This window comes from Dromiciops gliroides, chromosome 3, assembly GCF_019393635.1.
Source record: "Dromiciops gliroides isolate mDroGli1 chromosome 3, mDroGli1.pri, whole genome shotgun sequence".
In the NCBI taxonomy this organism is placed as follows: Eukaryota; Metazoa; Chordata; class Mammalia; order Microbiotheria; family Microbiotheriidae; genus Dromiciops; species Dromiciops gliroides.
In genome coordinates this window covers 25,782,062-25,796,082 of record NC_057863.1, presented here as the reverse complement: position 1 = coordinate 25,796,082, position 14,021 = coordinate 25,782,062, and the positions used below count along the sequence as shown (strand labels likewise).

The 14,021-nt window shown below is 35.2% G+C and overlaps 1 protein-coding gene across 1 annotated transcript in view; it reads left to right on the top strand.

Annotated features, from left to right (window-relative positions):
• Positions 1-13,579, top strand: part of SI (sucrase-isomaltase) — an 88,386-nt gene extending 74,807 nt beyond the window's left edge. The window contains exons 40-47 of the mRNA XM_043995734.1: positions 2,643-2,791; positions 8,008-8,092; positions 8,174-8,230; positions 9,045-9,169; positions 9,915-10,003; positions 11,019-11,068; positions 11,558-11,725; positions 13,447-13,579. Of these exons, the coding sequence (XP_043851669.1) occupies positions 2,643-2,791; positions 8,008-8,092; positions 8,174-8,230; positions 9,045-9,169; positions 9,915-10,003; positions 11,019-11,068; positions 11,558-11,725; positions 13,447-13,518 (795 nt within the window). The 3' untranslated portion in view covers positions 13,519-13,579. The remainder of the gene's footprint in view (positions 1-2,642; positions 2,792-8,007; positions 8,093-8,173; positions 8,231-9,044; positions 9,170-9,914; positions 10,004-11,018; positions 11,069-11,557; positions 11,726-13,446) is intronic.
• The last annotated feature ends 442 nt before the right edge of the window (positions 13,580-14,021 follow it).

Here is a 14,021-nt window from a genome sequence, read left to right as displayed (position 1 = left end):
CAGAGGGATTTAGCCAGACTTTGTGGAACAAAGCATAACAGAGCATCCTTTAATAATTTTGAATGTCTTACCCATCCCTTATGTTCGATGTGGTCATCCTTGGGGATGCAGCATGAAATTTGGAATTAGATGTTGGATGTTGAGTCAGAACGCCTTGGATTAAAATCTCATGTGACCATGGCAGAGACACTTGATTTCTCTGGGCTTCTTTCCTCATCTATCTAATGAAAATAAAAATACTCATTTTAACATTATTATGGACCTGTTGTGTCTCAAATGAAATAATGTATGAATTCTAGATATTACTTGTAATGATTTGAAAGGCTTTGGGGTTATCTATAGCAATTTAAGGAACTCTTTGATTCTTTGGTTCCCTCTTAATCCTTCTTAATTGCTCTCTGGTTAGAAAGAATAGGCTAGTGCAGAAGAAGGAATTTAGAATTTAAAGTCACATGATGTGGGTCCAAAGCCTTCTTCCCCCTCTACTGAGTAAGAGTCAGCAAGTTAATGAACCTCTTTGAGTTCTCATTTCCTCCTCTTCTACTTACATATCCTCTTCCTCCTCCTCCTGCTCCTCCATCTCTACTCCTCTTCCTCTTTCACTTCCTTTTGTTCCTCCTCCTCAAACTCCACTCCTACTTCTCATCTCCCTTCTTCTCCTTCTCTTCCTCTACCTTTAGGCTTATTCCTCTACCTCTGCCTCCTTCTCCTCATAATAACAATAATAATTAATAATAATAATAATAAGTAATAACTGTAATAACAACAATAACAACAACAACAACAACAGGTAGCATTTCTAAAGCATGTCCAGACACCATGCTAAGTGCTTTATAAACATTACCTCATTTGAGATTTACAATAACCCAGGCAGATGCTATAATAATTTATAGCCATTCAACAGTTGAAGAAACCAAGGCAAACAGATTAAATAACACTCATACTCATACAGCCTGTTAAATGTCTAATATTAGATTTTAACTCAGGTCTTCTGGACTCCAACACCAGTGCTCCATGCATTGAGCTATATGAAAATGTTAGACAAGATAATTTCCATGGTCTTACTAAAACTATAATCTTGATGCTTTTCTTCATAAAAGAGGAATCTTTTAATGGGATGATACTAAGTGTACAGGGAACATTGGGTTGATAGTCATGTAAGGAATACTAGCCCATAACACTGAGGGTTATCATGTGTTGAATATTAAATGTAGTTTTCGTACCTATTCTCCTAAATGATAATAAACAGGTCCGAGACATCAATAATAATTCTTACAATTTGTTCACACAGATCAGAGAAGGCTATTTCTGCCTCTCTTATCAGAAGTAGATACCTCACAGAAACCAGATCAGGGAATGGATAGGAAAAACATAATATCAATTTAATATTTTGTCCTAAGAAGAAATATATAACAGAATCATGTGGTGACTCCCCTCCTAAGAAGAGAACTCAGGGGACTCCCCATTTCTGAGGGTATATATTATTTTTTTTTCCCTCTGATTACAGGGAATTGTCAGTTTCAATAGTATGATACAGAAGCAAAAGCAGTTTAACAATTTCAGTTTTAACAAATATGGAGGAAATATCGAAGCATCATGATAGAGGATTCCAAAAAAGGGTTGGCAAAGATAAGGATGCCCAGATGTCACCATAAGATAGGGACTTACTATCCTGAAGGAAAAGAAGTCACTAGGTAGGGTCTTTTATCTGCTAGCTATCTGGGTGCAGTTTGGAGTTCAGTTCAAGGACATTTTGGTTCCTATTAATCCTTTTAATCCAGGGTTTCATAAAAAAATGCTTTTGGCACCTCCATCAAATCCAGGTGATCCATATATTCATATTAACACATGGAACTTTGAAAACTTTAAAGAAATATATGAGAAAGAAATGTGTACAGTGGAAAGTGTTTTTAAGGACCTAGTTTTCAATAGCAGCTCTAATACTACCTGTTTCCTCTGTGTTAAGTGAATTAACATATATGGGCCCTCAGTTTCCTTATGTGCAAAATGAACACATTGAACTAGATAACCTTTAAATCTATGATCCCATAAAATGAGGAGACAAATGAAGTTTTTGCCTATGTAGGGACACTGCCTATATCACTATAGATACTTCTTTGAGTCCTTATTTTTTTTTTCTTTCTTGGCTGAACTCTAGTTATATACCACCACCATTTAAACTGAAAATATAAACTAAACTTTATGCCAACTATCTCAGTGGTATTGGTCATATTCTGAATCTAACAATGTAGATGGACTTGGAGGAATGGTAGAAAATTTAGGAGATTCATTTTTTGCATCTGTTAATGATACGGTGTCAGTGGATTTATCTGTTAATTTCTTCTTTATTTATGTAAGCTCAACAAACAAGATAAAGTGCCTTACCTATCTATAGCTTGCTGTTAGACATTAGTAATCTAAAGGAAAAAAATGCAACCTTTTTTGAGGGCAAACAGCTTGCCCTCAAGAAGCATTTATATATATATATATATATATATATACACACACACACACACATATATATATATACACACACATATATATACATATATATATATATATTGTGACTATTACTGAATATTTTGGGTTGAAGGGAGAACATTATGATATGATCATAATAATGTACATTTCAACTTGTTTAGAGACAAGATCCTGTTTCTTGGGATGAAGCTTTTGCAAACATGTCGAGGAATGTTCTTAATATCAGATACACTCTACTGCCTCATTTCTACACACTAATGCATGAAATCCATGCTAATGGTGGTACAGTCATCCGCCCTGTCTTACATGAGTAAGTATAAATGAAAAATGAATATACTGCTGTGTAGATTTAATTTTAATTATGTAATTTCTTTACATCCTCCAAGATCTTTAATTGTGACTTTTGAAAGAGTTTAAAAATTTTTTTCTTTGGAAAATATATGGGAATATATGGAATATCTAGTCACAATCGATCATCTTACAATATTGCTGTCACTATGTACAATGCTCTTTTCTTTCTACTCATTTCAATTTGCCTCAGTTCATGTAAGTATTTCCAGGTTTTTCTGAGAGCATCTGGCTCATCATTTCTTATAGCAAAATAATTTTCCATCATAATAATATACCACAACTTGTTCAGTCATTCCCCAATTGACGAGCATACCCTTAATTTCTAGTTCTTTGCCACCAGAAAAGAGGTGTTATAAATATTTTTGTCCATGTTGGTCCTTCTACTTTTTTTTTAAATCTCTTTAGGGATAGTGATATTGCTACTTCAAAGGGTATGCACAGTTTTATAACCTTTGGACATAGTTCCAAATTATTCTCTAGAATGGTTAGACTAGTTCACAACTCCACCAACAATGCATTAGTGTCCTGACTTTTCCACTTCCCCAACAACATTTTTCTTTTCTGTCATATTAACCAATCTGATGGGTGTAAGGTAGTACCTCAGAGTTGATTTAATTTGCATTCAATTTGCATTTATCTAATCAGTAGTGATGGAAGCTAGGTCATACAGTGGTTATAGTGCTGGGCCTAGAGTCAGGAAGACACAAGCTTAACTCTGACCTTAGACACTTACTAGCTGTTTGACTCTGGGCAAGTCATTTAACCCTGTTCATCTCAATTTCTTTATATATAAAATGAGCTGGAACAGAAAAATGAAAGTCACTTCAATATCTTTGCCAAGGAAACTCCAAAGGGGTCCACAAAGAGTCATATACAACTGAATTACTGAACATCAATAACAGAAACATCAATCGATACTGATAAACCATTTTTTCATATGACTATACATAGCTTTGCTTTCTTCTGAAAATTGACTATTCATATCCTTTGACCATTAGTCATTTGGGGAATGACTTACATTCTTATAAATTTGACTCATGAGAAATGTGGCCCTTATCAGAGATGCATGCTATAATTTTCCCCCCACTTCTCTGCTTTCCTTCAAATCTTGGTCACATTGGTTTTGTTTATATAAATCCTTTTAAATTTGATGTAATCAAAATTATTGATTTTATATCTGATATTATTCCTATATTTTTTGTTTGGTCATAAGTTTTTCCCTTATTCATAAGTATGACAGGTAATATATTCCATGCTATCCTAATTTGCTTATAATATCACCTTTTATGTCTAAATCATCTACACATTTTGACTGCATCTTGGTATATGGTAGGTGATATCAGTCTACACCTAGTTTCTGCCAAACTGCTTTCCAGTGGTCCCAACAACATTTTTTTAAATCAAATTGTGATTTTTCTTTTGCCTTAAAATCTCTAATTTTGGGGTCTGTAAAGCTCTAGACTTCTGTGGTCATTTACTACTGTTTATGGTATGCCTAATCTATTTTATTGATCTAGCACTCAATTTCTTAGCCAGTACCAGATTGTTTTTATGATTACTACTTTGTAATAGTTTGTGATCTGGTATTGCTAAGTAACCTTTCTTCACATTTTTTTCCCATTCATTCCCTTTATGTTCTTGACCTTTTGTTCTTGGAGATTAATTTTATTATGATTTTTTCTATTTCTATAAAATATGTTTGGGGTAATTTGATTGGTATGGCACTGACTAATTAAGTTAATTAGTTTGAATTGTAATTTTTATTATATCAACTCAGCCTACCCAAGAGCAATTTATATCTCTTCAGTTCTTCATATCTGACTTTATTTGTGTGAAAAGTATTTTGTAATTGTACTCATATAGTCTTGTCAGGTAAACTCCCATTTTAAATTAAATTTTTAATACCATTTTAAATTGTTTGCATCTATCTATCTATCTATCCATTCATTCACTCATTTATTTATTTATTTATTTGCTTATTCATGGATTTACTTATTTACATATTTATTTATTTATTTGTTTGTTTGTTTATTTATTTAATTTTTGCCCGGCAATGAGGGTTAAGTGACTTGCCCAAGGTCACACAGCTAGTAAGTGTCAAGTGTCTGACCCTGGATTTCAACTCAGGTACTCCTGAAGCCAGGGCCATGATTTATCCACTGTGCCACCTAGCTGCTTTCTGCAGTTATTTTAAATGGAATTTCTCTTTTTATCTCTTACTACTGAACTTTGTTGGTAATACATAGATATTATGTGAGGGTTTTTTTTTTTTAATCCAGGAACTTTGCTAAAGGTGTTATTACATCTAGTTTTGTTAGCTGCTGTTCTAGGATTCTCTAAGTATACAATCATATTTTCCACAAAGAGTGATAATTTTCTTTATGAACTCTGTTAAAAAATAACAACAACAAACAAAAAAAACCCTTCAAAAATGTCCTTTATTCTTGGAAGTACAACCTTTATTTTGAAGTTTCCTCTGGTGTTGTTGGTCCTCTGCCTCTAGCTTCTCACCCAATTGCTATGTATTTATTTTGAATGTATTTCATTTTCACTTATATGTATATATACTGTTTCCTCTCAGTAGAATATGTTCCTTTAGGGTAGACAATATCTCTGTATCTAAGTTTTCTCAATTGTAAAATGGAGACAATAAAATTGATACCGTTCATCTCATGGTTGAGGATCAATAACAATAGATCACATTTTAAAATTGAATCATGGCAAAGTACCTTGCCCAAAAAAACAGCATGAAGAAAGTAGTACTTATATTATTTTCCCCATTTCACTGATGAAAACGAGGTTTGAAGATGTCAAGTCCCTTCCTTGTCTTCACATGAACCATATGTCTGTGACTTTGAACTCAGGTCTTTTGGCTCCAATTCCAAGGCAAAATTCACTGTATCTATCCAATCTCCCCAAGTGGTATAACATATTTTGTTCACAATGATAAACTGCAGCCTTCTGCTTAAACACTATCCCTGAAATCTTTCCTGATCCCAATTCTCCTTCCACTCAGATGCCAAAAATAGCCTCCCAAAGTACCCATCTGACCATATTACTCCCCCTCCCTCTGTCACACCAGGGGAACCCTATTACCTGTAGAATTAAATATAAAATCACCTGTGTGTATCTTAAAGCTCCTTATAACTTAGTCCCTTCTCTGTGATTTGGAGATTTTTTTTTTTTTGGTGAGGCAATTGGGGTTAAGTGACTTGCCCCAGGGTCACACATCTAGTAATCATTAAGTGTCTGAGGTCAAATTTGAACTCAGGTCCTCCTGAATCCAGGGCCAGTTCTCTATCCACTGTACCACCTAGCTGCCCTGAGATTTGGAGATTTTTGAAGGAAGGTAAGAAAGCAATGATGTGGAGTACAGGATATAGATAATTCTAGGCATAGAGGAGAGTTATTGGAATGCCTGGAATATAAAATCAAGTGTCTTGAGCAAGAGATAGCCAGGAGGCCAGTGTTACTACCTCACAGAGTCTGAGGAGGGTAGTCATAAGGCAGAGTCATAAGTCACTTTAAGATACACACATTTCAAAATTGCATGTGTGCTTTGGGAGGATCTTTTGGCATCTGAATGGAAGGAGGCCTGGGGACATGAAGGATTTCAGGGATTGTGTTTCAACAGAAAGGTATTCTAGTAATCCAGATCAGAAGTGATTAGGAGTTTGCAAATAATTGGAATAGGGGATGAAAAGAGTGATGTCACCAAGTGAAATAATATAGAGGAAAAAGAGAAAAGGGAGCAGAACAGCACTTTTTTTTTTTTTTTAGTGAGGCAATGGGGGTTAAGTGACTTGCCCAGGGTCACACAGCTAGTAAGTGTCAAGTGTCTGAGGCCGTATTTGAACTCAGGTCCTACTGACTCCAGGACCAGTGCTCTATCCACTGCACCATCTAGCTGCCCCCAGAACAGCACTTTTGAGGGACACACACAATTACCAGTGATGGCCTGGAGGAGACAGAAGAGTGGTCAGTCAGACAGGAGAACAAGCAAAGGACAGATTCTTGAAAATCTGGAAGATAGCAGGAAAAAAGTGACCCATATTATCAGAGTTGTAGAGGGTTCAAGAAGGATAAGGACTGAAAAAAGTTTACCAGATTTGCTAATTTAAAAATCATTGTAGGGGGGGCAGCTAGGTAGCACACTGGATAGAGCACCAGCCCTGGAGTCAGGAGTACCTGAGTTCAAATTCGGCCTCAGACACTTAACACTTACTAGCTGTGTGACCCTGGGCAAGTCACTTAACCCCAATTGCCTCACTAAAAAACAAAAAAAACAAAAACAAAACAAAACAAAACAAAAAAAATCATTGTAGGGGGCAGCTAGGTGGCACAGTGGATTAAGAACTGGTGCTGGATTCAGGAGGACATGAGTTCAAATCTGGCCTCAGACACTTGACACTTACTAGCTGCGTGACCCTGGGCAAGTCACTTAACCTTCGCTGACCCTTCAAAAAAAATCATTGTTTATGCTGAGATTCAAGCCATTTAAAAAAATGGGATGAAAAACCTTAATGCAAATAGAATTCAGGTGCTAAAAATTATCATTTTTTGTGTTGACATATCCCTACTTAGGATTGAATCCCTCTACCAAATGTATATTTCTAAGGACAGGGCCACCATATTATTTTTACCTTGTCTCTTACAAACCTGTGATAGATTTTTTTTTGGGGGGGGGAGGGCAATGAAGGTTAAGTGACTTGCCCAGGGTCACAGAGCTAGTAAGTTTCAAGTGTCTGAGACTGGGTTTGAACTCAGGTCTTCCTGAATCCAGGTCCCATGCTCTATCCACAGCACCACCTGATATCATATTTTTAAAGGGCTTAATTTAAACTATAAAACTGTAACTGTTGTAAGCATTTAAAAGGGGAAACACAGTAATATGTTTATCTACTAATGTTTATTTAAAAAGCCTGAAAATGAAGCTAGTATTCACTAGGTTTTTATCTGAGAGGAACAGTTCCTTGTAATAATATTTGTATAGTAAAGAAATGAAACACAACTTAATATGTACTGTGTATAACATGCTCCTTTATTTTTTGTGTATGTATGTGTACATGTAAATTATCTATGATCTGTCAAATATGGTATGTTCCTTTTCTATCAATTATCTTAATTTGTTGTATTCATACATATGACAACTGATCATATGTTTACCATTTCAAGGTTCTTTGATGATAAGGAAACCTGGGAAATCTTCAAGCAGTTTCTCTGGGGCTCAGGCTTTTTGGTCAGCCCAGTTTTGGAGCCTGTAAGTACTGGAATATCACTCTTTGTTTCATGGGTATTTAAAACCAAATCGTGTTTGATGCTCATCTGTTTTAATCTTCAGGGTCTCAGAAGCGTACGTGCATATGTGCCTGATGCCCGCTGGTTTGATTACCACACGGTAAGAGATGAAGAATGTACTTTCCCTTTCAAAATGCACTTTAGAAAGCATCTAACATAACCAGAGGAAAGGAGCATCCTGGTACACATAGGCTTGAGTGGGTGAACATCCTGGGAACTAACTTGCATAGATAGAAATAAGGTGATAGTGGACCTGCTTTGAGGTTTTTTTTTTGTTTTTTTTTTTTGGATAATCTAACTGTTGCCTTGGTTTCATATGGTTCATGAAACCAAACCTAGATCACATTATGTCACATACATTGAATAGAGATAAAGAATAATCTTAAGGGGGAAGAAAATCCCATTTTCATGTCAGAGGCAATCTCTATCGCTGCCGAATTCCCACTCACTTTTTCTGCATGTGAAATCCACAGATCTAGATATAAGGCTAACTCATAATAAAATAAATCCATTAATTATATACAGAATACTATTCTAGGGCCTGGAAAATAGTGAGATAAGTACTTTGCTAATCTCAAAGTGCTATATTACTTCCACTTACTGTTGAAAATATATTAAATTCAACTATAAATTGAATATATTGAACCATATGTTAAATATCTTGAACTATATATGGAATTTGATTATATAATGAGATTTGTTTTTAGGGAGCTTAGAAAACATTAAATTACTCTCTTCCCCTATTTAAAATTGACGTATTTATTCAAGGTTATTAAATGTTCTTTGAAGATGTATTTATTTTAAGTTTAAATTTATCTTTATATAAAAATATGCATGTGTGATAGATTCCTGCAAGTATTACCTATGGTTTCAGTTCTTCTTCCTAATATTTTGCCTCAATCTCTTCTTTTTAGGGGCTAGATATTGGAATTAGGAAGCAATATACAGATTTTGATGCTCCTCTAGATAAAATCAACCTTCATGTACGGGGTGGTCATATTCTTCCTTGTCAGGAGCCTGCCCAGACTACGTTTTATAGGTAAGGAAAGTAAAATGAGAAATACTGGATTTCAGATCCGTGATGGGTAATGATGGGATGTCTCATATTGAAACAGGAATCTCTCAATTTTTAAAATAGATATGAAATACTTTATGTGCTCTATATGTAATAGAACATACACGGAGCTTCTTGTGAGCAATATTTCTAAATCAGGCGTGGTTAACCTGGGGGCAGTAGACTGGAATACGTACACATGCATGTAGACAGTATGTATAACATGTATTAATGACTATATACATTTACACATGCATGTATGTATACACACGTGTGTGTATGCATTTGTGTGTGTGTGTTTATTTTTGGATCTCCAGCTGCCTTTTGGACATTTTCAATTAGATTTCCAGTAGACAGGTTAAACTCTATGTCTCTAAAATAGAATCTTCCTCCTAAACCATAGCTTCCCTGTTATTGTAGAAGGCCAAATTTAATAATATGATTTGGAGAAGAGGGGTAGCATGAAAGGAAGATAGTTTGGGGAAAAGATGAGACTGGAGATATAATAAAACTATTTGCTTGTATTTGTATACAAAAGCCATTCCTCAAATTAGACTCAAGCTTTACTAACCAGTGTCCTTTTAAAAAAAAAAAATTATGATTCATTGGATATGGGATATAGTGGGAGACAAGTTAAATATTCCTTATTTATATGTTTCAGATAGTCATATTTTTATCACTCTCTGTGAAATAATTATAATTGACCATTTTGAAAATGATTTTCTTACAGTCGAAAAAATTACATGGGGCTCATTGTTGCTGTGGATGATGACCGAACGGCAAGAGGTTCATTGTTCTGGGATGATGGAGAAAGCATTGGTGAGTCTGATTTTGTTACTGGATAGTAGCAAATCACTATGTCCAATATTGCCAGAGTGCTAATTATTTTTCTCCTCCTCTGCCCTTATTCCTTAGCTTTTTAGGTAAGGTAGAAGCTCATCTATATCTCAGGTGGTAAGCTATAACGTGAGCTTCCTCTCGAAGTAACTGTGCTATTTGCTCTCACAATGGGGCCAAACCATTGGCTACCTTCCTTGACCAATGTTGTGTGTGCTGGAGTGAGGTAGCATCACATGATCACCCAAGGTTGTGGTATAGACAACATAGTCCAGAGCATACTGATTCATGTATAGGGATCGAAATTTGGCAAAACTTGCAAGAAAAAAAGTGAGCCTCTCACCTTCATCTCAATTGTGTGTATGCATACATGCATATATACTCATGCATGCATGAGTATGGATATGTATGTTTACATATGTGCATACCTACATATATATGTATAGACATACGTGTGTGTGTGTGTGTGTTTATAATGTGTGGTAGGGAATGTGGTCCAGATAAGGTTTGTTCTTTCATCCAGGCAGTAAGAGCTCAATTTAATGATCTCTATCATTCTACTTCTTAAGTATATACAAGAAAAATGTAATTAACCCCCCAAAGAATAACAGCTCATGTTTATTTAGTACTTGCAATTTTGTAAAATGTTTGACAGAGTGTTTTTGCATGCTTTGAGCCTCACAACAATTTCATACTGGTATTTACTACAGGTCTATTACCCTTATTTTGCAGATGAGAAAACTGAGTCTAAGAGAAGCTAAGTGTTTGCCATAACCATATAGTTAGTCGGTATTAGAGCTGAGATTCATAGAATTTCCCCTTAATTCCCATGTCCAGCAGTTTATCCTCTATGCTTTGCTGGAAAAGTGTATCCATGTGGATTTTTAGCTCTTTCAAGTAATTCCTAAGGGATTGGGGGAGGGGGGGGAGAACAAAATATTTTCACATTCTTTCACACTTTTCTATAAAAATGTTTTCTTTCTTTCTTTTTTAATAGATACTTACGAAAGAGGCCAATACCTGTCAGTACAGTTTAGGTTAAATCAGGTAAGAATCATCCTAAAACTGTCAATTTTTTTTTCTTTTGGTGAAAAGCATATTTTTTTCTTTTCTTTTTTGCTTGGCTGGTCAATGAGGATTAAGTGATTTGCCCAGAGTCACACAGCTAGTAAGTGTCAAGGGTCTGAGACTTCCTTTGAACTCAGGTCCTCCTGACTCCAGGGCTGGTGCTCTATCCACTGTGCCACCTAGCTGCCCCCCAAAAGTGTATATTTTAACTAATTTTTGCAATAGGTGAGGTACTTCTTTTTCAAGTTAATAGACATCCATGTTACAAATTCCACGGGTGAGAGAACAAATAAATGTACCTCTTTTCTATTTAATGCATCCTGGTGACTTCTAACTCTAGTGATATATATGTGTGTGTGTGTGTGTGTGTGTGTGTGTGTATTCTAGTGTATATAGCTATTCTTTGTGGTCTAGCATGTGGTAAAATTATTTCAACTTAAATATTGTCTTTCTTCTATAACTTTTCAGACTACTCTGACAAGTACTGTCTTATATCGGGGGTATTCAAACCCCGATGAGCTGAGGCTTGGATATATCAAAGTATGGGGAAAAGACAAGTCTTCAGTTTCAAGTGTTCAACTCACATACAATGGCGTGACTGAAAGTGTCAACTTTAATAATGACGCAAACAATGGGGTAAGATCTGAATGAAGATTCCTATTATATATAAATTCTTTTAAACCTGGTGTTTTCATGTTTTCTAAAATAAAAGAAGTAAATTTGGGCTGATGAAAAATATTATTGCTTTGAAAAATTTCCTCCCCTCTTTTTCTTCTTTCCTTTTTTCTCTCCTCTTCTCTCCCATTGAATTCTTTTCTTCTTTCTTTTTTCCAAAATAAGTTTGTTGCTGGAAATAGCCTTTGATTAGGAAAAATAGTAGTAGGTTTAAGTGATCAATCCTCTTAAAAAAATCCTGACTCCAATGTAGACTATTTAACTTTTAAGTACTTGAAGTTTTTCAGGTGGAAGAGGGATTAGACTTGTTCTTCTCCCCAAAGCATAGAATTAGAAGGAAAAGATGCAAGTAGCAGGGTGGGACATTTAGGTTTTATGAAAGAAAAAAACAAACACCTTTTATAGAGCTATCTCAAAAGAATAATTGGCTGCGAAGAGAAGTAGTGTCATTCATATTCACTGTTCTAGAACAGTGGAGAAAGCACTAATAATAAGAATGTGCTACTTGTGAGAAAGTTGGTGCCTTGTGTATTACCACTTATTACAAATTACTCTCCTTTTACTCTTTTCTCATCCCTTTAGGGGATTTTCAAAGATTAAATCACTTCTTTAGAGCTCTAGGGGATCTTCAATGTCATTGAGTCCACCACCTTTATCTTAAGGACATTCTGTTTATTCTACAAACTACCTTTGTAGTTTTAGGCAAGTCTCTTCCTCCAGGTCTTTTCTTTCTTCATCTGTAACAAAGAAGTTGTGTTATTTAAAATATTGTGGGACTAGGCTGGGATTTTCTAAAATATTGCTACTTATAAATTAAAGGTTATTGCCAGTTTTAGCAGTAAGCATTTGTTATTAGGATCACATATTAATAAAGTATTGACCATGTGTCTGCCTGACTTCCCTGTTAGTTAAAGGCCTAAGTAATCACATACCTAGCATGGAGTCAGAATCCCAGGAAGGGGGCCACAGGGGGAGAGTGGGCCAAGAGTAAGAGTCAGAGAGTGACCCTCATCTCCTCAGGGATTTTTATCCTCTTTTTGGTAGAGGCAGGTTGCCACACATTGATCTAAGCTAATTGGTTAGCATCATCCTGCTCCTTTGATTGACATTACCTGGGGGGGGGGGGTCTAGAGATCCAATCCCAACCATGTAGGTGTGCTTCCTGACCTTGATAATCAAAAATGTCCATCTGCATTCTTTTTTTTTTTAAGTTGGAGGCTCATCTCAGGTTGGTTTCTGGGGAAGGGGAGAGAGCAGCTAACACTAAGAAGTCTGGGTTTCTCCTAGAAATTCATTATTAATAATTCTTTTCTCACAAAGGGGTTGGACCAGAACAGGGTTTCTTAAACTTTTTCCACTCATAACCACTTTTTCCCCAAGAAATTTTTATGTGACTCTGTGTATATAAGTATATAAAATAGGCATATATACCCTTTTATTGTTGCCAAATTTTTTGCAACACTGCCCCCCATTCAGTTACATGACCCCATATAGAGTTATGACCCACAGTTTAAGAAACTTGAGGCTAGAATATTATTACTGCCCCTTCCAGCTCTAACAAACTTTGCTTCCTCAAAAAGGTGAATTTATATATTTTGATGGTATTATTGATCATCATGACAATCTAGGAATGTAAAGTCTGAATGAATATTAAAGTTGAATATTTTTTTTAACCTTTCTAGATATTAGAAATCCGTCTTAGTGACAAAAATATCATCTTGGAGAACAACATAGAAATTACTTGGAGGACATGAGAACCAAATGTGAACTTCAATTTTCAAAGGAAAGGACTAATCTACGATTTCAATTAATGTGTCCAATTTTTAATCTTATAAACTTGTTTTTTCCTATATAATATAATTAATATTATAAAATATATTTAAAGGAAATTAATTTATGTGTCTGTCAGTTTTTTTAATCATTATAACTGAAACAGAGTTCTAGAAGTATATTTTATATTGGAGAATTGTGAGAATTTCAGGGACATTATGAGATTATGTTTAATTCCTCTTGAAGAGTTTCAGAGACGACTGTTGACTAACTAAAACATGTCAATTGACATTAACCAAGTGGAAGTTAAAAGAATGATACTTAACCATTCTTGGCTGTTCCTGAATCCTGCTGTCATCTGCTATACCAGTTGCTTCTCATATCTAAATACAGTTAGTTTTTATAGCCCTTGAAGGTTTACAAAGCACTTTACAAATATTATCTAATTGTACATTCACAACAACCCTGATAGGTAAGTGTTAGAATT